At 40.1% G+C, this 26,417-nt stretch overlaps 3 protein-coding genes across 3 annotated transcripts in view; 1 reads left to right on the top strand and 2 right to left on the bottom strand.

The window, feature by feature from the left end:
• The window catches only part of LOC139550620 (ankyrin repeat domain-containing protein 13C-like), a 31,239-nt gene extending 21,916 nt beyond the window's left edge, over nucleotides 1-9,323 (bottom strand). The window contains exons 1-3 of the mRNA XM_071361620.1: nucleotides 8,510-9,323; nucleotides 8,247-8,288; nucleotides 7,231-7,335 (exon numbers count right to left, since the gene is read on the bottom strand). Coding sequence (XP_071217721.1) covers nucleotides 7,231-7,335; nucleotides 8,247-8,288; nucleotides 8,510-8,912 — 550 coding nt within the window. The 5' untranslated portion in view covers nucleotides 8,913-9,323. The remainder of the gene's footprint in view (nucleotides 1-7,230; nucleotides 7,336-8,246; nucleotides 8,289-8,509) is intronic.
• Nucleotides 9,324-9,540: 217 nt separating this feature from the next.
• LOC139550623 (zinc finger protein 830-like) lies at nucleotides 9,541-10,789 on the top strand. Its single transcript, XM_071361627.1, has one exon. The coding sequence runs from the start codon at nucleotides 9,652-9,654 to the stop codon at nucleotides 10,711-10,713; it is 1,062 nt and encodes a 353-aa protein (XP_071217728.1). The 5' UTR covers nucleotides 9,541-9,651; the 3' UTR covers nucleotides 10,714-10,789.
• A 2,210-nt stretch (nucleotides 10,790-12,999) lies between these two features.
• On the bottom strand, nucleotides 13,000-25,269 carry LOC139550622 (EF-hand calcium-binding domain-containing protein 14-like). Its single transcript, XM_071361626.1, has 9 exons — nucleotides 24,533-25,269; nucleotides 24,267-24,415; nucleotides 23,551-23,696; nucleotides 23,178-23,276; nucleotides 22,943-23,053; nucleotides 15,724-15,888; nucleotides 15,313-15,439; nucleotides 15,088-15,198; nucleotides 13,000-13,386 (listed from the first exon to the last, which is right to left on the bottom strand). Exons 1-9 carry the CDS (start codon nucleotides 24,706-24,708, stop codon nucleotides 13,208-13,210), a joined length of 1,263 nt encoding a protein of 420 aa, XP_071217727.1. The 5' UTR covers nucleotides 24,709-25,269; the 3' UTR covers nucleotides 13,000-13,207.
• Between the last annotated feature and the right edge of the window lie 1,148 nt (nucleotides 25,270-26,417).

Raw genomic sequence — 26,417 nt, forward strand, 5'->3', positions numbered from 1 at the left:
GGCAAAGGAGAAATTCTCACTAACAGGGACGTAAACAAAACTGTGCACAAATTTTGAGAGAAATAATCTTTTTGTGCTTATGGGAAATGCCTGGGATCTGAAACATGAAACACGGGACCAACACTTTTCATGTTGCGTTTATATTTTTGTACAGTATAATAATAAGCCTTAGTATTCTTTTTTTGTTGTTGCTATTTCTTATTGTTGTTGCATCGTCGAGAAGGAGCCTGCAAGTAAGCATTTCGTTGGACGATGTATCCTATGCGTATCCCGTACATACAGTGCCTTTGGAAAGTATTCAGACCCCTTGACTTTTTCCACATTTTGTTACGTTACAGCCTTATTCTAAAATGAATTAACAATATAAAAAAATCAACACACAATACTCCATAATGACAAAGTGAAAACAAGTTTTTAGAAATGTTTGTAAATGTGTTAAAAATAAAACAGAAATACCTTCTTTACATAAGTATTCAGACCCTTTGCTATGAGACTCGAAATTGGTCTCAGGTGCATCCTGTGTCCATTGATCATGTGGTAAATTCAACTGATTGGACATGATTTGGAAAAGCACAAACCTGTCTATATAAAAGGTCCCACAGTTGACAGTGCATGTCAGAGCAAAAGCCAAGCCATGAGGTCGAAGGAATTGCCATAGAGCTCTGAGACAGGATTGTGTCGAGGCAGAGATCTGGGGAAGGGTAGCAAAAAATGTCTGCAGCATTTAAGGTCCCCAAGAACACAGTGGCCTCCATCATTCTTAAATGGAAGAAGTTTGGAACCACCAAGACTCTTGCTAGAGCTGGCCGCCCGGCAAAACTGAACAAATCGGGGGATACGGGCCTTGGTCAACCAAGGCCTTTATGGTAGAGTGGCCAGACGGAAGCCACTCCTCAGTAAAAGGCACATGACAGCCCGCTTGGAGTTTGCCAAAAGGCACCTAAAGACTCTCAGACCATGAGAAACAAGATTCTCTGGTCTGATGAAACCAAGATTGAACTCTTTGGCCTGAAAGTGTCACAACTGAAGGAAACCTGGCACCATTCCTACGGTGAAGCATGGTGGTGGCAGCATCATGCTGTGGGGATGTTTTTCAGCGGCAGGGACTGGGAGACTAGTCAGGATCGAGGCAAAGATGAATGGAGCAAAGTACAGAGAGAAAACCTGCTTCAGAGCGCTCAAGACCTCAGACTGGGGATATGGTTCACTTTCCAACAGTACAATGACCCTTAGCACACAGCCAAGACAACGCAGGAGTGGCTTTGGGACAAGTCTCCGAATGTCCTTGAGTGGCCCAGCCAGAGCCCGGACTTGAACCTGATCTAACATCTCTGGAGAAACTTGAAAATATCTTTGCAGCAACACTCCCCATCCAACCTGACAGAGCTTGAGAGGATCTGCAGAGAAGAATGGGAGAAACATGTGCCAAGCTTGTAGTGTCATACCCAAGAAGACTCAAGGTTGTAATCGCTGCCAAACGTTCTTCAACAAACTACTGAGTAAAGGGTCTGAATACGAATGTGATATTTCCGTTTGTATTTTTTTAAATAAATTAGCTAAAATGTCTAAAACCTGTTTTTGCTTTGTCATTTTTGGGTATTGTGTGAGGGAAAAAAACGATTTAATCAGTTTTAGAATAAGGCTGTAACCTAACAAAATGTGGGAAAAGTCAAGGGGTCTGAATACTTTCCGAAGGCGCTGTACGACTAATAAATCTTTAAACTTTTAATTTTACCACTAGTAGTACTGCCACAGTCACTGGCCAGAGTTTGGCTGCCATTGTGTGTCCTTGGTGTACTGTGTGGATGGAGCCAAGCTGCTGTCTCCTCCCTGCCCACTGCGATCTGACCTTCCCATGCCTGACCTCTGTCCCCAGTCTGCCAAAGCATCCCTACTGCAGGACTGGAGACGCATACTAATACATGTTGGGGTGACAGGGTCATAGCTCTAACCCGGGCAACATATAACAGGGAATTTAATTGAAGGGAAATAAAGATTTGTAATATATATATATATATATATATATATGTTTTGCCTAACCTTTAAAATGACTTGCATGGAATTTTTTATAAACTAGCCTATTTATAATAGTATTTTATATTATGCAGTTAGATTTTTTTTTGCTAACAAGGCAATAAACAGAAAAAAACTGAGCGAGCTAGTGAAGCCCATTCAATCCTCTACGATACTCTCACCATTTAAAAAACAGACACTTCACTTAACTAGCATTCCTAACAAATCCACATAATCGACACAAATAAAATGTACCCTATATTAAGACCTCTAGTTTACAGTGCTATGTTAAATGGGCATCAAAGTGGGCATCAAAGTGAACAAAGAGAGCCAGCCAGCTGTAGAGCCAGGCTGGGTTCCAGGACGTCTGGATGCAGACAGAGCGTGCAGAGAAAATCCCCGGCATGGCTTTGGCTGGCTAGCTGGGCCAGCCTACAACCCAACCCCTCAATAGCACCAGAGAGCAATCGTTCAGTCTACAGCCTAACAGGACCCGGTTTCTCGATAGTGATGGAATTTAGGCTTATGATAGTGATGGAATTTAGGCTTTAATGACGCATCATAAAGATAACAGCCGAAGATGTCAAAACCATTTCCCTAAACACCATGCAGTGTACCCGTTACAAAGTGAAACGTAACTGTGTGGTGGGAAAAGTAGCCAATTGAGTAAAAGAGTAAAGATGCCTTAATTGAAAATAACTAACTTAAAAGTGAAAGTCTACCGGGAAAATACTACTTGAGTAAGTCTAAAAGTATTTGGTTTTAAATATACTTAAAACTTCTTTGTGATCGGAGTCCCTTCCACGGGACGGTTGAGTTAACGTAGGCTAATGCGAGCATGAGGTTGTAAGTAACATGAACATTTCCCAGGACATAGACATATCTGATAGTCAGAAAGCTTAAATTCTTGTTAATCTAACTGCACTGTCCAATTTACAGTAGCTATTAGTGAAATAATACCATGCTATTGTTTGAGGAGAGTGCACAATTTTGAACATGAAAAGTTATTAATAAACAAATTAGGCACATTTGGGCAGTCTTGATACAAACGTTTGAACAGAAATGCAATGGTTTATTGGATCAGTCTAAAACTGTGCACATACACTGGTGCCATCTAGGGGCCAAAATCTAAATTGCACCTGGGCTGGAATAATACATTATGGCCTTTCTCTTGCATTTCAAAGATGGTACAAAAAAATACAAAAGAACGGTTGGTTTTTTCTTTGTATTATCTTTTACCAGATCTATTGTGTTATATTCTCCTACATTCCTTTCACATTTCCATGAACTTCAAAGTGTTTCCTTTCAAATGGTACCAAGAATATGCATATCCCTGCTTCAGGGCCTGAGCAACAGGCAGTTAGATTTGGGTATGATATTATCGGCGAAATTTGAAAAAAAGGGTCTAATCCTTAAGCGGATTTATGTATCAAAAGTATAAATCATTTCAAATTGCTTATTTTAAGCAAATCAAACAGCACAGTTTCATTGTTTACTTATTCATTCACTGATAGCCAGATCAGAGGCAGTAGGGATGACCAGGGATGTTCTCTTCATAAGTGCATGAATTGGAACATTTTCCTGTGCTGCTAAACATAAAAAAATGTAACAATACTTTTGGGTGTCAGGGAAAATATATTCAGTAAAGTACTTTATTTTCTTCAGCAATGTAGGGAAGTAAAAGTAGTCAAAAATATAAATAGTAAAGTACAGATACCCCCCAAAACTACTTAAGTAGAAATACTTAAAAGTACTACTTAAGTACTTTACACGACAGGTCGTTACACGATATGTCCCGTGCTGAAAACTATTCCAGAATATATAGGATAAAAAGCATACTGTAGCTCTATAATATATTCAAAGTTTAAAAATAAATAATATATATACGCAAACAGCACCAGTCAAAAGTTTGGATACACCTACTCATTCCAGGGGTTTACTTTTACTCTTTTCGACATTGTAGAATAATAGCGAAGACATCAAATCTATGAAATAACACATGGAATGTGTTATCATGCAGTAACCAAAAAAGTGTGAAACATATCAAAATATATAGTTTATTTGAGATTCTTCAGTAGGCACCCATTCTCTCAACAAGCTTCTTGAGGTAATCACCTGAAACGCATTTCAATTAACAGGTGTGCCTTGTTAAAAGTTCAATTGTGGAATTTCTTTCCTTCTTAATGCGTTTGAGCAAATCAGTTGTGTTGTGACAAGGTAGGGGTGGTATACAGAAGATAGGTAAAAGACCAAGTCCATATTATGGCAAGAACAGATCAAATAAGCAAGGAAGCGACAGTCCATCATTACTTTAAGACATGAAGGTCAGTCAATAAGGAACATTTAAAATAACTTTTAAAGATTATTCAAGTGTAGTTGCTAAAACCATCAAGCGCTATAATGAAACTGACTCTCATGAGGACCACCACAGGAAAGGAAGACCCAGAGTTACCTCTGCTGCAGAGGATAAGTTCATTAGAGTTACCAGCCTCAGAAATTGCAACCCAAATAAATGCTTCAGAGTTCAAGTAACAGACACATCTCAACATCAACTGTTCAGATGAGACCGTGTGAAATCAGGCCATGATCAAATTGCTGCAAAGAAATCACTACTACAGTACACCAATAAGAAGAGACTTGCTTGGGCTAAGAAACATGAAATTAGACCGGTGGAAATCTGTCCTTTGGTCTGATGAGTCCAAATTTGAGATTTTTGGTTCCAACCGCCTTGTCTTTGTGAGACGCAGAGTAGGTGACCGGATGATCTCCGCATGTGTGGTTCCCACCGTGAAGCATGGAGGTGGTGTGATTGGGTGGGGGTGCTTTTCTGGTGACACTTAACCAGCATGGCTACCACAGCATTCTGCAGTGATACACCATCCAATCTGGTTTGTGCTTAGTGGGACTATCATTTGTTTTTCAACAGGACAATGAGCCAAAACACACCTCCAGGCTGTGTAAGAACTATTTGACCAAGAAGGAGAGTGGTGGAGTGCTGCATCAGATGACCCGATCTCAACCCAACTGAGATGGTTTGTGATGAGTTGGACCGCAGAGTGAAGAAAAAGCAGCCAACAAGTGCTCAGCATATGTGGGAACTCCGTCAAGACATTTGGGAAAGCATTCCAGGTAAAGCTGGTTGACAGAATGCCAAGAGTGTGCAAAGCTGTCATCAAGGCAAAGGTTGGCTACTTTGAAGAATTTCAAATAAGAAATATATTTGTTTAACACTTTTTTGGTTACTACATGATTCCATATGTGTTATTTTATAGTTTTTCTTCACTATTATTCTACAATGTAAAAAAATAAAGAAAACCCCTTGAATGAGTAGGTGTGTCTAAACTTTTGACTGGTAGTGTATATTTTTTACACAAAGTTTTCCCATCAAAAGAAAAAAGGTTCTGTAGCCTATTACGTATTTAAGTGTTTGTATAATTAGGTTTGCCATGTGTTATGTATTTTAAGTGGTTTTTGTAGTGCTATGTTGTATGCAATGCTGGATAATGTACATTCTGCATTTCTTCATTTTGTGTCAACTGTGAGAAAGAATTACTAAAGTCTCTCGTTGCCACCTTCGCTATATCAACGTGACCTAGAAATAGGATATAATGACAATGGTTTTCGTAATTGCAATTTGAATGCACAGAGACACCGTAACGACATCCTGAGGCACATTCATCTGCCAAACATCACTCCATGTTTCAGCATGATAATGCACAGCCCAATGTCGCAAGGATCTGTACACTATTCCTGGAAGCTGGAAATGTCCCAGTTTTTCCATGGCCTGCAAACTCACCAGACATGTCACACATTGAACATGTTTGGTATACTCTGGATCGACGTGTACAACAGCATGTTCCAGTTCCCACCAATATCCACGATTTCGCAAAGACATTGAAGAGAAGTAGGACAATATTCCACAATCAACAGCCTGATCAACGACCCTACTTTTTTAAAAGGCATCTGTGACCAACAGATTCATATCTGTATCCCCATTCATGTGAAATCCATAGATTAGGGCCTAATGAATTTATTTCAAATTACTGATTTCCTAATATGAAATGTAACTCAGTAAAATAAAATAAATTGTTGCATGTTTTGTTTGGCAATATATCCTCCAAACACCAGCTCTGAGGCATTATCCATTTTATACAATGGGTTAGCAACATATTCAAATAATGATTAACATATTTTAATTAAAAACGTTATTTTAATTAAATGTATTCATAGTATTTCATCCTTCAACAAGATCTAGTCCCGACACAAATCTAGGGTTGCTAGAGTCGTTGAGTCTTTTTGTTCTGCATCTATGGACGCGAGCCAGTCGTTCGTTCTAAATGTTCCATTGCCATACTGTCTGGCAACGTTCTTATCCCTTACTTGCTAGCTAGCCAACTACTGCGAACTTACAGTCACGTCAAAAAGTGCAGCCAGAATAACAGCAAAGTAGATGCATTTGCATAAACTTTTTTCTAGTGATATTTATTTGGATACATCCATAACAATAAGCTGATGAGGGAAGATTTCGCCTGGCATAGAAAATGTGCTCAATCGTAAGGACAATGTTGTTCAGAGGAGCTAGCCAACAACACAGCAACAGTTAGACAATCACTTTAAACTGAAACTGGAAAGATTAGCAGCATTTGTTTTAACTTTTTTCAATTTACATTTCTTTGTATATATATCCATAAAAATGATGCCAGTGGAATCATGACTTCGACTGGCTGAGAAACGCTGCCTGTCTGTCTCGTCCTGACTCACGACACATTCATTACTATGGGACAGCAGGAGATTGAATTTGAATATTGAAACAATGTTGCAAATGTCGGAGAGACAGAGAACAAGGTTTATTCAAATCTCCACTGTTGAAAACTAAATGTTAGTCTAAAAGAAACATGAAATAATGTCTAGATGCTTTTTATAGTGGAGATCAAGTTTATAAGTTGCTTGGCTGGGCTGATGAGACAATGGATTACGAAGTCAGATGGAACAGAGTAAATAGGCATTTTAACATCATAGAGTTAGCCGGTGGCAACTTGTGGAATAAAACCGTCTGGAATGCGGTTTTAACCATTCAGGATTAGACCCTCCCGTTGTATAATACCGTATAAAACCATAGCTCGTCTCTCCCCGACAAGAGGAATCCTAGCTTGCCGGTCCCGGTATAAAAAAGGTTGAGGAACACTGCTTTGGATAGAAAATACCCTAGATCCTTACTCATCTGTCGGTCTCCATAGCTGATGGCCTCTGCCAGGGGGCTCCAGCCCTGGGCATTCTTCACCTTCACAGGGGCATTATGGGCCAGGAGCAGGAGGGCACACTCTGCAGCACAAAAAAAACACACAAACATTACAATTGATCAAACATCATCAAGCTACTTTTAGATTAATTGTTTTTGTTTTCAAATCTAAGCCACTCACCCGTCTCCATGGTCTTTATACTTGGACGTTGAATACTCATTTCTGTAGTTAATGACGATAACAGTATATTGCGTCAAGTAACAAGACGTCGACTGACCCAAAGGGCGTTCGATATGGGACCAGCCGCTACTATGAGACTACTAGACTATGTAACACACTGCAGTCCACAGAGGTCAGACAGGATGATCTCAGTACAGCAGGACAGACAGGGAATTTATCCCAGAAGAAAGCCACATGGCCAATTTACTAGAGGAGAGCTGGAGAACATGTTGATTATGTTATGTGAATGGGAAAAACATTGCTGGTAGGATGACTTGGGAGACATGCCAGATGTGCGGCATAATGCCCTGCAACATGGCACATTTTCTGTGTCATTTCCTGGCCTTAGGCTTATGGTGCTTTCAAGCTAACTGGGAACTTAGAAAAAAAATAGGTCAAATCATGACGTCAGTGATCTTCAGGTCGGACCTCTAAAAAGATGCCAGAGTTTCCGACATGAAATTCCAAGTTGGATGACCGTTCAAATAAATTTTTCCCAGTCGGAGCTTGTTTTTTTTCTAGTTCCTAGTTGTCTTGAACACATTTAAGTTGTAGATTTCAGAGTTCCCAGTTGTTTTGAATGTGGCATTAGGCCAGAGATGAGAGTATGAGCCAAAAAATCCTGTCAAACTCTGGTGTCATGTAAATGTTTAGAGGAAAGTAGTACAAGTCAGTCTTTTGTTGTTTGCATGTCTCGGTCCTGTTCAAATAGGTCTATGTATCTGTTATTCTCCATATCAGATATTCTTGATTACCAGAAGTCAAAGCCCTTACCTTTGTGACCCATCATCACAGCTACGTGAAGAGGTGTGTTTCCTAGAAAGAGAGAGAATGACCAGTTATGAGATGATTGATGTCACAGCTAGTGCAGGTGCACAGGGACAATGTTTGTTTAACTCAACACACGTTAGTAAGCAAGTACTGACTATGTTGGTCAAAAAAGTGTAAACTAATATGTAATGGATGCAAAACTAGAAGTGATAACCTATGCAGTTTCCTATTCCATGTACTAAGTTCGGGTTACCATGCACACTCACCATGCACATCTTTCTGGGAGATGTTCTGGGTCCGAATGAGTGAGGACAAGCGACGCACATCTCCTCTGAACACACATTCGTGAACAGGGAATTCCAAATTCAAGTCCTCATTACCATTGGTCAGAATGATGGGATTCTTGTTATAGTCATCGATGATAGTACAAACTGATTGATTGGCATTGGTTGCATTAATATTCGATAGCTGCTGCTGCAGTGCCATAGGTTTCACCGTCTTGTTATGGTTCTTGTTTGATTTGTACGTGATGGTGGTACCGTTGGGGGTTGGAGAGGTTATTGTTCCATTTGTAGATTCATCAAATGTTTCCATTAACGTTATAGCCCCATCCTTACTAGGCTTGTTGTTATGGTCTTTCCGCAATGTGCGAATCTTTTCCCCGGTCATGGTTTAACGTTACTATCTAGCAAGGAGACTAGCTACTTCAGATGAATATTGTATTATGTTGACTATGGTTGTCAATGACAGCTGCAATAGCTACCGTAATAGCTAGCTATTTGCCTAACCTAGCTAGCTAGATTGCAGTTTTTCAACCATATAATGGATGTGGGTGTTACAACAGAAACAACACACATGTAAAAACAAAACAACTGGAAAATATACTCTCAAGATTGTTAACACAGGATTAAGATTGAAAATACCAAATTATTCGGCTACATCCTTGATAAAAGTCGTTTCAAAATGTCCCAATTGCATCTTGCAGTGCGGTAGTTTGCTTGCTAACGTTTGCTAGCAAGATTAGAAACCTTCCGATTGAAAAGCGTTCTTAATACCTCAGTGGTGAAAAGACCATCTGCCATCTTCCGCTTAGTATCTCGCGAGAATAAAAAGCATGAAAACCACATTCCTTAGGTATCGCGATAATTAGTTGAACAGAATCTTTTATTTTTAGAAACACCAAATAAATATTTAACGCACACAAAATATATTGTAGTAAACTCATGATGATATATATACAATGTAAAAGCACCAGCATAAGGTATAATTTACAGAATTTGTTCTCAAACTTGATTCTGGCAATTTTTTCGACGCCTACTAGGGGTCTTGAATTAATTTACGTCATCTACACGCGCCATATTTTTGTTGTTTGCCAAGCTTCCAGAAATTTTGTTTTGAAACGCAAATAATGCCTCCAAAGAATAAGCAGAAGAAAGTGATTCATCAAGATGAACTGCGTCGGTTAATGAGAGAGAAACAAAAGCAAACGATAGATAAGAAGCGTGTCGAATCCCCTTATGCCAAGTACAACAGTCTCGACCATCTTAGCTGCGTACTCTGCAACGAGCGGGTAAAGAATGAAATATTGTGGCAGACTCACGTTCTTGGAAAACAGCATAAGGAGAAAGTTGCCGAGCTCAAGGGGTCTAAACAAAGTTCAACAGGTCAAGGACCCCAGCCCCCGCTGAAAAGGAAAGCATTGGATTCTGAAGACACGAATGGGAAAAAGTCTAAACCAGTGGCAGGTAACGAGCAGGCATCTACGTCGTCAGGGCTGCCTGATGTTTTCTTTGCGAAACCTGCCCCGCCGGGGCCGAAGAAACTAACTGGAATTTTGAAAAAAACATCTGCTGGACTGAGTCTTCTAGCCGGAGTCTATAATGAAGACAATGACGAAGAGGAGGCTGGTGACTCTTTTGACCGGGGGGCAGCCTCCAGCTCGGGTGTGCAGAAGGGGACGCCTGCCCCAGGACTCCCAGCTGATTTCTTTGACAACAGCACCATTCCAGCTGTCCCAGCTGCCTCTCATTCCGGGTCTATCCTCAAACCAGATGAAACTGAGAAGAGTGTGGAGAAGAAGGAAAATACACCTGAAGCACTACCAGAAGGCTTCTTTGACGACCCAGTGAGAGATGCCAAAGTCCGCAATGTTGACGCTCCAAAAGATCAAATGGATAAGGAGTGGGAAGAGTTCCAAAAGGAAATGCGGCAGGTGAACACTAAATCAGAGGCCATTGTAGCCGAGGATGACGAGGAGGGACGTTTTGAGCGTCAGATTGATGAAATCGATGAGCAAATCGAATGTTACCGTCGGGTTGAGGTATTGAGAGATAAGCAAGATGTGGTGAAGAAGGTTGCGAAGGAGAAAACCGAAGACCAGGAAGAATCCAGGGGAAGCGATGAAGAGGATGAAGAAGAACTGCTCCACTTGCTGTCAAGAGACTGGAGGGCTAAAGGGGCCCTTGCTTAAAATTCCTGGGTCCTTTTGACCCTAATAGGGTCAATGTTTCTCCAGATTGTAAATAAAATTGCAAAGTTGCAAAGGAGCCAGCTTCTTTCCTCTGTCAATGACAAACCTTTGTTGAGGATATTGAATGTCTTGTACAGTTATGTCTACAGTACCAGTCAAACGTTTGGACACACATATTCATTCAAGGGTTTTTCTTTATTTTTACTATTTTCTACATTGTAGAATAATAGTGAAGACATCAAAACTATGAAATAACACATGGAATTATGTAGTAACCAAAAAAGTGTTAAACAAGTCAAAATACATTTTATATTTGAGATTCTTCAAAGTAGCCACCCTTTCCTTGTTGACAGCTTTGCACACTCTTGTCATTCTCTCAACCAGCTTCATTAGGAATGCTTTTCCAACAGTCTTGAAGGAGTTCCCACATATTCTGAGCACTTGTTGGCTGCTTTTCCTTCACTCTGCGGTCCAACTTATTGGGTTGAGGTCGGGTGATTGTGGAGGCCAGGTCATCTGATGCAGCACTCCATCACTCTCCTTGTATATTTGAGATTCAAAGTAGCCACCCTTTGCCTTGATGACTGTCAGCGTTGCACACTCTTGGCACTCTCTCAACCAGCTTCATGAGGTAATCAGCTGGAATGCATTTCAATTAACAGCTGTGCCTTGGTAAAAGTTAATTTGTAGAACTTCTTTCTTTAATGTGTTTGAGACAATCAGTTGTGTTGTGACAAGGCAGGGGTGGTATACAGAAGATAGCCCTATTTGGTAAAATAACAATTCCATAGTATGGCAAGAACAGCTCAAATAAGCAAAGAGAAACAACAGTCCATCATTACTTTAAGATATGAAGGTCAGTCAATCTTTGGAATTTAAAGAACTGTCCTTTGGTCTGATGAATCCAAATTAGATTTTTGGTTCCAACCACTGTGTCTTTGTGAGACGCAGAGTAGGTGAACGGGTTATCTCTGCATGTGTGATTCCCACCGTGAAGCATGGAGGTGTGATGGTGCTTTGCTGGTGACACTGTCCTTGATTTATTTAGAATAAGGCACACTTAACCAGCATGCCTACCGCAGCAATATGCCATCCCATCTGGTTTGTGCTTAGTGGGACTATCATTTATTTTACAACAGGACATTGACGCAAAGCACACCTCCAGGCTGTGTAAGGGCTATTTGACCAAGAAGGAGAGTGATGGAGTGCTGCATCAGATGACCTGGCCTCAACCCAATTGAGATGGTTTGGGATGAGTTGAACTGCAGAGTGAAGGAAAAGCAGCCAACAAGTGCTCAGCATATGTGGGAACTCCTTCAAGACTGTTGGATAAGCATTCCTCATGAAGCTGGTTGAGAGGATGCCAAGAGTGTTTAAAGCCGTCATCAAGGCGAAGGGTGGCTCGTTTGAAGAATCTCAAATATGAAATATACTTTAATTTGTTTAAAACTATTGATTGTGTGTTATTTCATAGTTTGCACTATTATTCTACATTGTAGAAAATAGTTAAAAAGAAAAAGTAGGTGTCCAAACTTTTGACTGGTACTGTATATGAAACTTGCTCTTGTGGTAAATGCTGTTTTTCTAATGTTACGCACATGCAGAAATCACCATGTGTATTTAATACTGTACTATCAGCACTTATTAAAAAACATGTTGGGGGCCAAATCCTCAATTCTCATTCCTGGAGCCCTCAACACAAATCAACCCCATGATTAAATGCACACTAACTTCGTTTCTGCTGTGGTTGTACAACGAGTATACAATCACAGTTGAGACCAAATGCACAAACAAAAACCGTTTATGCCTGTATGGTCGTCATTATCGGAACATACTGGTGAGCCTACATGATACACAGTATTCCAAAACAAAAACAGTCCTTTATAAATAACCTTGACTAGAATACTATCTATATAACATTTGAAAGTATGGAAACTAAATAGATTGTCAAATCCTTGTAATCCACATTTTCATTTTAATTAGTGCTCACACAACACATTCATAAAATTCCCACAGTATCCCCAAAGCACATAGCTTTATAGGAACAATATTCCTGTCGGAAATCAAAATGGCAATTCTAAATCTGTTTGCCCTCATTTTTTGTTCCAGAATTCCACCTGATTATCCTGCAGAACAAAATTACCCTCAAACAGTCCTCTATGTTAAAATCGATACATTAGACATTGTTACATTATTAGCAACATGCAAAGCACAATTTAATACAATCATTTCCGTTACAAAGTACAATGCTGAGGATTTTCTACAGACCTCTAAGCATTTTCTACATGTACATTTTGTAAACTGTTTTGCCAAATAATAAGAAACATCAAACCTTGTATCTGGGTAGCTGACTGTAGCTTAAGTGTGTAGGGGAGCATGCCAGTGCCACTGTTCCACATTCAGCTTGTTATTAAATACTCAGTTCAAACTCCACATACACAACAGAGACCTCTCCCTGTTCAATACTGTGCTCTGCAGCCTCAGCCACTTCTTCTCACAGACCTGCAGCAGCTTTCAGTTCAGCCAGTGAGAACCTCTGGTCCCCGTCTTTGTCGTAGCGATCCAGGCTACGGGGGTCTGGTGTTGCGGTGTCAAAGAGTTTCCTCAGGACTTGGTAAGACATTCCCTGAGAGGTGGGGTCGGTCCCTGTGTGCTCAAAGAGCTCATTGAGATCTAGTGGAAGTAGAAGTTTCAGGTAATTGTTCATTGGCCACAAAATAAAATGCACAAATTCCTTGCTCAAGCACACTGTCAATCGGAGATTCATATCTGCATTTCTCCTTAACTGTGGATGCAGGATACTCTGTATATGACTAAGATTTTGATGTATGATCACAGATATGAAACTTCATAACTAAAAGTTTATTTATTTATTTATTTATTTTACCGTTATTTTACCAGGTAAGTTGACTGAGAACACGTTCTCATTTGCAGCAACGACCTGGGGAATAGTTACAGGGGAGAGGAGGGGGATGAATGACGTTGGCCTGGGGGTAGGTTTATGACAGTCATAAATACCTCTTTTTCCCTCTCCCTACTATAACTGATGTGACATAAGAAAACCCCTTGGTTAACAGAGATTCTGGGAACATCAGAAGTTGGGGGGAAATTAACTATATTCTGGTAATCCGACCAACTGAACATATGCGGTGGTACTTAAGGTATATTATGTCAGTTCGGTTGCCCTCTGACACATTCTCATCAATGATAGAATGACAAACTCTACTGTGGAAAGTCTAAACGTCAGAGGTATCGGATTCACATGGAATTGTTGTTTAATTCAAATGTTTGAATATGAAATTATTTGTGAAGAGATGAAATGTAATTTTAGCTTCCAAATGAGAGATTTGGGTTTTCATAAGTTTGGGCCTCTGTTCAACCAGGGGCCCGCCCCTGTGAAGAGACATGGGTTACAAACTTTTCAGACACACCCCTCTCCCTCCACTATATAAGCCATTGACAAAAATATAACTTCCTGTTCCGGGTACATTAGGATGACGATCCGATGTCAGAATGGTTCAGATAATAACTACAGAACTAAGCCAACATCAGCATGGACTTTGGTTGCAAATGGTATGAACTTTGAACTCGTATTCACTACAGAAGTGTTACCTCCTAGCCGTTGAGTTAGCAACAGCTGCTACAAACGCACGTTAGGAAGGACAGTCAGAGTATCCCGTCTACTACACATCGACGTTACTCCAACGTAACCAGAGACATTCTTCAAAGGACAGAGGACTCGGTTTGGCAAGACGGTCTTCCATCTACCACCAACCTACTGAAGCGCAGCTCAGAGTAAATATTTATTGCATTTTCCTTTTCTAAATGGGCGGTAATTTAGAATGCATAAGATACTGTATTTACGATAGTACAGCTTCGCCTCTGTCCCAGTCTCCCGCGCTTTCACTAAAACTCAGCCCCTTCCCTTTGTGTAACAAGCTGTCATATCTATTCCGCCCGCTAGGGACGTTTTCCTTTATGACGGCAATTTGTAATCAAGTTATGATTTAATTGTGTATGTGTGATTCTGTGTGATTAGTTAGGTATTTAGTAAATAAATAATTAAACCCAATTTTGTATTGCTGATTCAACTTGTTAGCCAGAATTCTTGCAGATAACCAAGGATTTACAACTTTCAGATGAGACTGAATAAAATGACGATTAATGTGACTGCTATGGATGTAAAATATTACTAAATCTTTAAGAGTTTATTCGGAAGATAACAGCTCTATAAATATTCTTTCGTGGTGTCCCTCTCTAGTTAATTACATTTACATGATTAGTTCAATCAGGTAATATTAATTACGGAGAAATTATTTTATAGAATAGTATGTCATAGCAATTAATCTGGCATAGCCAAAGACACGACAATACCTTTCAAAGAGCTAACTCCAGGAAATGACACAGTTTTAAGGTTTTCTATTCCAGACTCTCTCTTGGAGCGATTTGACGTCAAAAACCGTGGACGTCTTGTTGGCTTTGAACCTGTGGAGGAGAAAGAACAGGACAGTCATCCACAGTTAACATTGTACTTCACTATACTTATTTCTTATGAAAATGTCATGGACAAATAAGCTTTCCTGTCTGATCTTATTATACCATGTGTAGCTTCTGAAGTTGCTTCGTTAATTCCATCTGCATTGGTGTCTCTCTCTGTGACCAGGTCCTTTACTGGTTCTGTTGCATCTCCACTGACGGGCACTGGTTCAACGACCTCCACAAGGTCCTTAAATAGGTTGAAATGTACCTTTAGTTTTATATTATTTTAGCTTAGTTTTTTAGCATGAAGTGATTATAACATAATTGTTGGTGTGTTTAACTAGGAATCAACTAGGAATCATGAACGCTACAATGTAAAATGCATTTCGACATTAGAACAATAACAACAGTACTTATCTAGGCACATAGCCACCGATCAAGCAGCTCTTGCTACATACCACTCTACGAGTCTGTATCTTATCTTCTGTGTGCCTTGACAGAACCGTGAACCACTTCCATCCCATTACTCACACTGAATGGTGTTGTTTGGGCAGAGCCCTGCTCTATAAAAGACACCCTCTGAGTGAGGTTGGACACAGCGGTGTGGAGACTGTGGATCTGGTCATCGGTCCATGCGTGGTACAGTGTCTGGGTCTTGTTAACCTCACTCACAACCTCTCTCAGGTGAGTTACGTCCTGTAACAATACGACACAAAAACATGCATAAACTCAGCAAAAAAAGAAACAACCTTATTTCAGGACCCTCTTTCAAAGATATATCGTAAAAATCCAAATAACTTCACAGATCTTCATTGTAAAGGGTTTAAACACTGTTTCCCATGCTTGTTCAATGAACCATAAACAATTAATGAACATGCAACTGTGGAAAGGTCATTAAGACACTAACAGCTTACAGACAGTAGGTACAGTTATGAAAACTTAGGACACTAAAGAGGCTTTTCTACTGACTCCAAAAGAAAGACACCAAATGAAAGATACCCAGGGTCCCTGCTAATCTGCGTGAACGTGCCTTAGGCATACTGCAAGGAGGCATGAGGACTGCAGATGTGGCCAGGGAAATAAATTGCAATGTCCATACTGTGAGACGCCTAAGACAGCGCTACAGGGAGACAGGACGGACAGCTGGTCGTCCTTGCAGTGGCAGACCACGTGTAACAACACCTTCACAGGATCAGTACATCCAAACATCACACCTGCGGGACAGGTACAGGATGGAAACAACTGCCCAAGTTACACCAGGAACACACAATCCCTCTATCAGTGCTCAGACTGTCCGCAATAGGCTGAGAGAGGCTGGACTGGGCTTGTAAGCCTGTGGTAGGGCAGGTCCTCACCAGACATCAGCGGCAACAACGTCGCCTATGGGCACAAACCCACCATCGCTGGACCAGACAGGACTGGCAAAAAGTGCTCTTCACTGACAAGTCGCGGTTTTGTCTCACTAGGGATGATTGTCGGATTCGTGTTTATCGTCGAAGGAATGAGCGTTACACCGAGGCCTGTACTCTGGAGCGGCATCGATTTAGAGGTGGACGGTCCGTCATGGTCTGGGGCAGTTTGTCACAGCATTATCGAACTGAGCTTGTCGTCATTGCAGGCAATCTCAATGCTGTGCGTTACAGGGAAGACATCCTCCTCCCTCATGTGGTACCCTTCCTGCAGGCTCATCCTGACATGACCCTTCAGCATGACAATGCCACCAGCCATACTGCTCGTTCTGTGCGTGATTTCCTGCAAGACAGGAATGTCAGTGTTCTGCCATGGCCAGCGAAGAGCCCGGATCTCAATCCCATTGAGCACGTCTGGGACCTGTTGGATCGGAGGGTGAGGGCTAGGGCCATTCCCCCCAGAAATGTCCGGGAACTTGCAGGTGCCTTGGTGGAAGAGTGGGGTAACATCTCACACAAGAACTGGCAAATCTGGTGCAGTCCATGAGGAGAAGATGCACTGCCGTACTTAATGCAGCTGGTGGCCACACCAGATAATGACTGTTACTTTTGATTTTGACCCCCCCCTTTGTTCAGGGACACATTCCATTTCTGTTAGTCACATGTCTGTGGAACTTGTTCAGTTTGTGTCTCAGTTGTTGAATCTTGTTATATTCATGCAAAAATGTCCACATGTTAAGTTTTCTGAAAATAAAACGCAGTTGACAGTGAGGACTTTTCTTTTTTTGCTGAGTATATATAAAAGGTCTTCCTTTTTCATATGACTGATGGACAGAATGGATACAGAAAACGTAAGCATGTGACAAAAAGGAATCTTTGATCAAGTAATTTATCGGCACAGCATAGAAAATCTAATAGGAGAGGCTACCACCAGTCCATTTTAATGACATACAGATGTAAGAAACTGACTGAATTCCTGATTTCAGAAAATAAATCACATCTGAAATGAATCCCCCTCTATTTCAACCCAAAGTACTTGTGTGTGAGAAAATAAATTGCATAAAAATTCATTATTCCATCCTTTACAAATGTTTTGAAACGGTATGAGAATGGAATTGATTAACAATGAGTAGTGTACTAGTACCTGGTTTAGAGCTAATGTTGATGAGCGGTTTCTTGTCTCCTTTTCAGCTGAAGCTGTCGATTTGGCATTTGATTTTTTAGCCTCAGAATCCTTTGTCATAGAGAATAATATTTTGAATTCCATTATTTAGAATTTGTATTAAGATATTGAATTTGAATTTAATATTTTAGAATTTGTAATGCACAAATTGAACTAGTATTTCATGATTTGAAACTGTATTGAATGAATTGCATTCAGTTTAAAAGTTATATTTTGATTTAATTGAATATTGAACTGCAATATGTTCTGTACATATATATACACATTTGGCCCATTCTTCCTGACAGAGCTGGTGTAACTGAGTCAGGTTTGTAGGCCTCCTTGCTCGCACACGCTTTTTCAGTTCTGCCCACACATTTTCTATAGGATTGAGGTCAGGGCTTTGTGATGGCCACTCCAATACCTTGACTTTGTTGTCCTTAAGCCATTTTGCCACAACTTTGGAAGTATGCTTGGGGTCATTGTCCATTTGGAAGACCCATTTGCGACCAAGCTTTAACTTCCTGACTGATGTTTTGAGATATTGCTTCAATATATCCACATAATTTTCCTACTAGTCCCTCCTGCAGCAAAGCACCCCCATAACATGATGCTGCCACCCCCGTGCTTCATGGTTGGGATGGTGTCCTTCGGCTTGCAAGCATCCCCCTTTTTCCTCCAAACATAACGATGGTCATTCTGGCCAAACAGTTCTATTTTTGTTACATCAGACCAGAGGACATTTCTCCAAAAAGTACGTTCTTTGTCCCCATGTGCAGTAGTCTGGCTTTTTTATGGCGGTTTTGAAGCAGTGGCTTCTGCCTTGCTGAGCGGCCTTTCAGGTTATGTCGATATAGGACTCGTTTTACTGTGGATATTGGTACTTTTGTACCTGTTTCCTCCAGCATCTTCACAAGGTCCTTTGCTGTTGTTCTGGGATTGATTTGCACTTTTCACACCAAAGTACGTTCATCTCTAGGAGACAGAACGCGTCTCCTTCCTGACGGCTGCGTGATCCCATGGTGTTTATACTTACGTACTATTGTTTGTACAGATGAACGTGGTACCTTCAGGGGGTTGGAAATTGCTCCCAAGGATGAACCAGACTTGTGGAGGTCTACATTTTTTTTCCCTGAGGTCTCTCTGATTTCTTCTGAATTTCCCATGATGTCAAGCAAAGAGGCACTGAGTTTGAAGGTAGGCCTTGAAATACATCAATAGGTACACCTCCAATTGACTCAAATTATGTCAATTAGCCTATCAGAAGCTTCTAAAGCTATGACATCATTTTCTGGAATTTTCCAAGGTGTTTAAAGGCACAGTCAACTTAGTGTATGTAAACTTCTGACCCACTGGAATTGTGATACAATGAATTATAAGTGAAATAATCTGTCTGTAAACAATTGTTCGAAAAATGACTTGTGTCATGCACAAAGTAGATGTCCTAACCGACACGCCAAAAATATAGTTTGTTCACAAGAAATTTGTGGAGTGGTTGAAAAACGAGTTTTAATGACTCCAACCTAAGTGTATGTAAACTTCCGACTTCAACTGTATTTCGTTTCAATATGGTAGATATTGCATTCATTGTCTGTATCAAGTTTACAAGCTATAGTTTCAAGTTAATTCAAGTTTCATATATTAAACTTCTCAAATGCATTCAGATTCAGTTTTCAAATTCAGTTCTGTAAATTCAGATTCAAAACCAGAGACAATATCCTGGTAATTTGCCAGTCAGGAAAGGTAGAGGAGAACAGATAGAATCAAACTCCAAACAGAAAGAAACTCCGAAAGAATCAAAGCCAATGTGGCACGTTGAATTTATTTTCTTCCTATGAATTTGACTCTAGCATTTGAACAGCAATTATGATTCTATTCCTGAACGCTAAGATTCTGGCCATGCCTTCTGTTCCCCTCCATGCTTATAGAGAAGGGCACTCAACATGTACTGCACTGATACAAATGACTGATGATTGGTTGAAAGAAATTGATAGTTGGAAGATTGTGGGAGCTGTACTGTTAGATTTCAGTGCAGCCTCTGATATTATTGACAATAACCTGTTGTTGAAAAAACTTGTGTTATGGCTTTTCAACCTCTGCCATATCGTGGATTCAGAGCTATCTAATAGAACTCAAAGGGTTTTCTTTAATGGAAGCTTCTCTAATATCAAACATGTAAAGTGTGCTGTACCGCAGGGCAGCTCTCTAGGCCCTCTACTCTTTTCTATTTCTACCAATGACCTGCCACTGAACAAAGCATCTGTGTCCATGTATGCTGATGATTCAACCATATAAGCATCAGCAACCACAACTAATAAAGTCGCTGAAACCCTTAAAGAGTTGCAGTCTGTTTTGGAATGGGTGGCTAGTAATAAACTGGTCCTGAACATCTCTAAAACTAAGAGCATTGAATTTCGTACAAATCATTGCTTAAGTTCTAGACCTCAGCTGAATCTGGTAATGAATGGTGTGGCTGTTGACCAAGTTGAGGAGACTTACTTGGTGTTACCTTAGATTGTAAACAGTCATGGTCAAAACATATAGATTCAATGGTTTTAAAGATGGGGAGAGGTCTGTCCGTAATAAATAGATGCTCTGGTTTTTTGACACCACACTCCAAAAAGCAAGTTCTGCAGGCTCTAGTTTTGTCTAATCTTGATTATTGTCCAGTCGTGTGGTCCAGTGCTGCAAGGAAATACCTAGTTAAGCTGTAACTGGCCCAGAACAGAGTGGCACATCTTGCTCTTCATTGCGATCAGAGGGCTGATATAAATACTCTGCATGTCAGTCTCTCTTGGCTAACACGGAACCCAAACCGGCTGCGCGCGTGCGCCATCGTGCATACATTTATTTTGTCCCCCCACACCAAACGCGATCACGACACGCAGGTTAAAATATCAAAACAAACTCTGAACCAATTACATTAATTTGGGGACAGGTTGAAAAGCGTTAAACATTTATGGCAATTTAGCTAGCTAGCTTGCACTTGCTAGCTAATTTGTTTTATTTAGCTAGCTTGCTGTTGCTAGCTAATTTGTCCTGGGATATAAACATTGAGTTGTTATTTTACCTGAAATGCACAAGGTCCTCTACTCCGACAATTAATCCACACATAAAACTGTCCACACAAAACGGTCAACCGAATCGTTTCTAGTCATCTCTCCTCCTTCTAGGGTTTTTCTTCTCAACTTTATATTGCGATTGGCAACTTTCATAAATTAGGTGCATTACCGCCAGTGACCTTGTTCGTCTTTCAGTCATCCACGTGGGTATAACCAATGAGGAGATGGCACGTGGGTACCTGCTTCTTCAAACCAATGAGGAGATGGGAGAGGCAGGACTTGCAGCGCGATCTGCGTCACAAATAGAACTGACTTCTATTTTAGCCCTTGGCAATGCAGACGCTCATTGGCGCGTGCGAGCAGTGTGGGTGCAATAATTGAATAATATAGATTTCTAAATTAATTTTGCAACGCTCACGCACGTGACACGAGCAGTGTAGTCAGCCTGTAAGAGTTGACTGCATCACTTCTTTTGATAAGAAACATTGTGTTGAAAATTAAAAAATTGTTTGCATAGTCAACTTACACACAGCTCTGACACACACTTACCCCACCAGACATGCCACCAGAGGTCTTTTCACAGTCCCCAAATCCAGAACAAATTCAAGAAGGCATACAGTATTATATAGAGCCATTATTGCATGGAACTCCATTCCATTTTATATTGCTTAAATAAACAGCAAACCTGGTTTAAAAAAACAGATAAAGCAACACCTCACGGCACAACGGCTCTCCCCTATTTGACCTAGATAGTTTGCGTGTATGCATTGATATGTAGGCTACGTGTGCCTTTAAAAAAATGTATGTCATTCTGCCTTGAGCTGTTCTTGTCTATTATTGTTCTGTATCATGTCATGTTTCATGTTTTGTGTGGACACCAGGAAGTTTAGCTGCTGCTTTTGCAACAGCTAATGGGGATCCTAATAAAATACCATATAATGATCACAGGCTGCGCAGGACACTTTAGAAGTCAGAGGGTGCACGGAGGGACATGTCGAAATGCAGAATTTTGGCACTTAAGTAAGCATTTACTGATATAAAAATGTGATTAAATAAATTCTCCATGTGGTCTACTGGTATATTAAAAAGGCACTTCATTGTATATTACAGGCTTTTAAAAATTCTATATTGGTGCACAATTTTTACTTAAAATATCAAAGGGATGCTAAAGGCTCTCATTTTGTGGAACGACCCCAGTATAGGCTTTAGCTTACTGGGCTAACACAGTCTTGTGACATGCAGGAGACCTGGTTCGATCCCAGTCAGTCACAAGAGCAAGATTAAATAGGGAGTGGAAAGGCTATCCCTAGAAGGGCTATTCAACTATATTCTTATGGGGGCCAAATAATGTGTATTACACGGTCTGTGATCATCAAAGCGGGGAACAGAAGGCACACCCATGTTCCAGAGTCTTAGCTTTTAGGAATGGGGTCAGAATAGCTTATAGCCAAAATGGTTAAAACACTAGAGCCAAATTCATAGTTAGAAAATACATTCAACGTGCCACATTGGCTTCAGAAACTGCCAGAAGCATCTATTTACCACAGAGAGTTTGATTCTTTCTATCTGTTCTCCTCTACCTTTCCTGGCTGGCAAAGTACCAGGATGATGTCTCTGGTTTTGAATCTGAATATAGAGAATTACATTTGAAGAAGTCTGAGAAGTTGAATATATGAAACTTTGATTAACTTGAAATAATAATTTGTAAACTGGATGCGGACACAATGATTGTAATATCTACCATATTTAAACAGAATTTATAAATATTGAATTTGAATGTAAATTTTAAATTCACTGAATGCAATATTCATTCAATTCAGTTTTAAATCAGGAAATAAAAGTTACATTTATGAATTTCATGATTTAAATTGTACATTATAAATGCTAAAATATTCCATTCAAATTCAATATCCTAAAACAAATTTAAAATTAAAATACAATATTTTGGTACTAAAATCGCTCCATAACTAGAAGTTGTATAATCTCTCATTGAGATCATTCTGCAGCCCGTGCATTTGGCCACTGGCACCGCTAACTGGCACTCTGGCACGCTAACTGTGCAGGTTCAAGCTGAAGAGAATGGGCTGTAAAGGAAGCTAGTATTTCTATTTCTTTACCATAGTCATCTTTAGATCGTCCATTTCCTTCTTCTGGTCCGCAAGGGTTGTCTGCATTGTCTTGACATCATGTTGCACACTGGTTAACGTGCTGCCGATTGTAGCTACACTCTGCAAATTAAAACATTTTGAGAGTCACTTTCCAGATACATTTGTGGTTGACGCAAACATTGAGAAATTGGCAGTAATTCTAAACAAATATGTCAAATAGTTCTTAATCTGAAAACTGTTTTACCTTTTGGAGCTCTTCAACTGTAGTTGGAAGATTGATTAAGTCTGAGGCTGATTTGATGTTGGCCTTTAGATGGTTCACTGCAGAGTCCAGCAAACTGATCTAATGGAATGGAGAAGAACATTCAATTAAACTTGGGAAACACATTTCACTTCACATTCACTCTGAGCTTAGAGATACCCAATTTTTCCAAGTTGGAACTTTGAAAAATTCTTAACCTCAATTCAACCTGCCATGGTGTGAGAGGTTGCATATGAATGGCCATGAATTATGACACTTTTGTGTGTACATAACGGGGGTGGCTGGGATAACAGACCGTACAATAATTAGTTCTGCTGATATTGATAACACTTTCCCTTCACTAAAACAACTTTACCTTTCTGTTCATCTCCGTAAGGTTGGACCACAGTTTGTTCAGACCCTTGTCTCCACTTTCAATATCCTCCAGCTTTCTCTGTTTCATCTTCAGATCTTCACTTAGTTTTGGTATTTCATGTGATGACACTTTCTGGCTGGATTCCACTGTGGAGAGAAGATACATCAAGTTAATAACAATTTACTAAAACTGCAGTTATTGGGTTGTTTGATTGTAAAACTCAGCAATAAGTGATGGCTGTGCAAAGGTTTATTACAAGGTAAACTAGAGTAGTGTGTACTCTTATGGCTGAATTCTTGATTTAACCCAAAAGGCTGTGTCTGAAGGTTGACAAATAGCATGCTAGTTGTCTAACAAGCTTAGCTACATGCTTTGTAGTTACCTGGGGCGGCAGGTAGACTAGTGGTTAGAGCGTTGGGCCAGTAACTGAAAGGTTGCTAGATTGAATCCCCGAGCTGATAAGGTTAAAATATGTCGTTCTGCCCCTGAACAAGGCAGTTAACCCACTGTTCCTAGGCCGTCATTGTAAATAAGAATTTGTTCTTAAATGACTTGCCTAGTTAAATAAATAAAACAATTGTTCATGGTAGCAAGCCTGTTTCAAATTACAAAGTTAGCTAGCCAGCCAGGTAACGTAAGCTAGCTAGACTAGTTGGCTAATAAGGTTAAATAAAATAAGATGACAGGTTGCTGTGTTTGTCTATCTGATGGCTTACTAGTATGCAGCTTTTCTTTGAGGGAGTCCAGGTCTTCTTTCAGAGCAATCTGCATCCATAGCAGCCCGGCACAAGCCATAACACAGGCAGCCAGTATGATGAACAGGATCAAGGGATAGCAGACATTGCAACACTGCACGTAACTTATTCTATGATTAATTAGAAACACATAGTTTGAATTAATATTTTAGTCACACGCTTCATGCATCATTGATAAACATAATTCTACAGGTTTAGTGAGACTAAGTACAAGTTTGATCACTTACTTCCCGAAAGCAGCGACAGTACCAAGGTTGCTGAATTCCTCTTCATCTGAACTTGACTCGGATTCTGAGTCTGGGGGCTCGGTTCGTAGGAGCCTGTGGCCGGACCCCTTCTTGGTTTTCTTCCTTTTACTGTCCCCAAGTCCGATCAATGCATTAAGCTCCTTCCTCTTCTTCATCTTCTTCTGTGGGGTCAGCGAACCCGCTGAGCCCGACTTAAACCCGACCAAATCCAACGTTTTGTCCAGTTTGGTTGTTGTAAATAACGTACTATAGCTAACGTTAGCCAGTAGAGTTAGAGTTGATAAGCTGATTGGATTCGCCAACTAGCCTAGTTAGCTAGTTAGCTTACTTTGTAACTTGAAACAGTCTAGCTACAACGAACTGCCAATCACGTATGGTAACTAAGCATGTTAGACAATTATAGTAGCATGCTATTTTGAAAACTCGTAGTACTAGCTAGGTTAACGTCTGAAATAGTGAGCTAACGTTACAGTTCCAGTTGAGCTAGCTACCTGACACCGGCCGCACAACCAAGTTAAAATGGCGATTTCGAGATAACGTTACTACACAGCAAAATATGGTGTAGTCAGTATAAACTATAAATCAACTCACTTCTAGTACCACGACCAATATAATATAAACCTTACCAAAATTGTTTACATTTCTGTGCAGTCGTAAATTGATCTGACGCACTACCTGGCTAAAACAATCTTGTTTTGATGGTGAACATCTTTGACAGGGCATCCCTAAACTGGCACCTGATTGGTTGAATTCCCTTCCCTGTACTCCCATGTTTTGATACTGCCCCCAACAGGTGTGGCACATTTTTCATTGTTCTTAATTTCTTTACATGATGAAATAATCCTGTCAACAAATACCAGATATTGTACATTGACTACCATCTCTGTGAATAAATTCCCTGACTTGAACAATTTCTTAAATTGAATTTGACGATTTGAAACATACATTTTGTGTAATTAAATGTTTTGAACATACATTTAATTACACTGGAACTTCCATGGTCAGGGGCCCTGCCAGCGATGTTGGACCCCATGAAAATATCACATTGGGCCCCGCCTCCACAGGCCGCACCAACCCTGCGCAATTGCTGTAACCACACGCCTCCAGAACCAAATCAAAGCTTTAAATAACTCTACATTTGCAGGCTTGCAACTCTCCTGTAGTCCAATATTTACTGTACGATATTTACTGACAGTGAGCTGTGAAAATATAACACTGTGCAGACATGCATGCAACATTCGGCATACAGTGGAATTCACTATTTGATGCAAGACTGATACCCTCTATAAGAAATGTGCTAAAGGCCATCTTTTACAGTCTAAATGTAATTTTTATGGAAAATTCTATTAACATTAATGAATAACTTAAAATAAATATAACTTAAATATATATTAACCTTTTCAATTAAAATAAATTAACATTATCATCTATAGAATGATATAACAAGCAAAATAATAAAATCAGCAGCAGATGTTTGAACTAAGTATACATACCAACTAGAAAATAAGCACCTGTAAAAGTGGAAATGGAAAATGGAAAACAAAGTGGAAATGGAAATGAAAAGGCCTGATAGTGGCGCAATAGGAAAGGTCAAGCGGTCACCAAATCAATAGGTTTCTTCCACTTGGGGTCTTGATTGTGCACAACAAATTTTATGAGAATCCAGCCATTACTTTGAGATATATCTTGTTCTCAGTCTGTTCTCAGTCTTGTTCTCAGCCTTGGGGCATCATGTGTGTAGTGATCCAATATCCATAGCCATTTAACAGTTATCACTGGCCCTTGCTCAGTCTTACTCACCAAGAGCCCAGCGCCGAGCCTTCTTGCTAGCAAAGTCACTATTCAAGTCTTTGAAGTCCAGCTT

This window comes from Salvelinus alpinus, chromosome 23 (assembly GCF_045679555.1).
Source record: "Salvelinus alpinus chromosome 23, SLU_Salpinus.1, whole genome shotgun sequence".
NCBI classification, from domain to species: domain Eukaryota; kingdom Metazoa; phylum Chordata; class Actinopteri; order Salmoniformes; family Salmonidae; genus Salvelinus; species Salvelinus alpinus.

Excerpts from the sequence above, each read along its gene's own strand:
- LOC139550623 (XM_071361627.1), top strand. The coding sequence starts at position 9,652 with ATGCCTCCAAAGAATAAGCAGAAGAAAGTGATTCATCAAGATGAACTG.
- LOC139550622 (XM_071361626.1), bottom strand. The coding sequence starts at position 24,708 with ATGAAGAAGAGGAAGGAGCTTAATGCATTGATCGGACTTGGGGACAGT. Across the intron at positions 24,416-24,532 it reads ACTGTCGCTGCTTTCGGGAA|AATAAGTTACGTGCAGTGTT; the intron begins GTAAGTGATCAA and ends AATTAATCATAG. Across the intron at positions 15,889-22,942 it reads ACGATCTAAAGATGACTATG|GACGTAACTCACCTGAGAGA; the intron begins GTAAAGAAATAG and ends GTATTGTTACAG.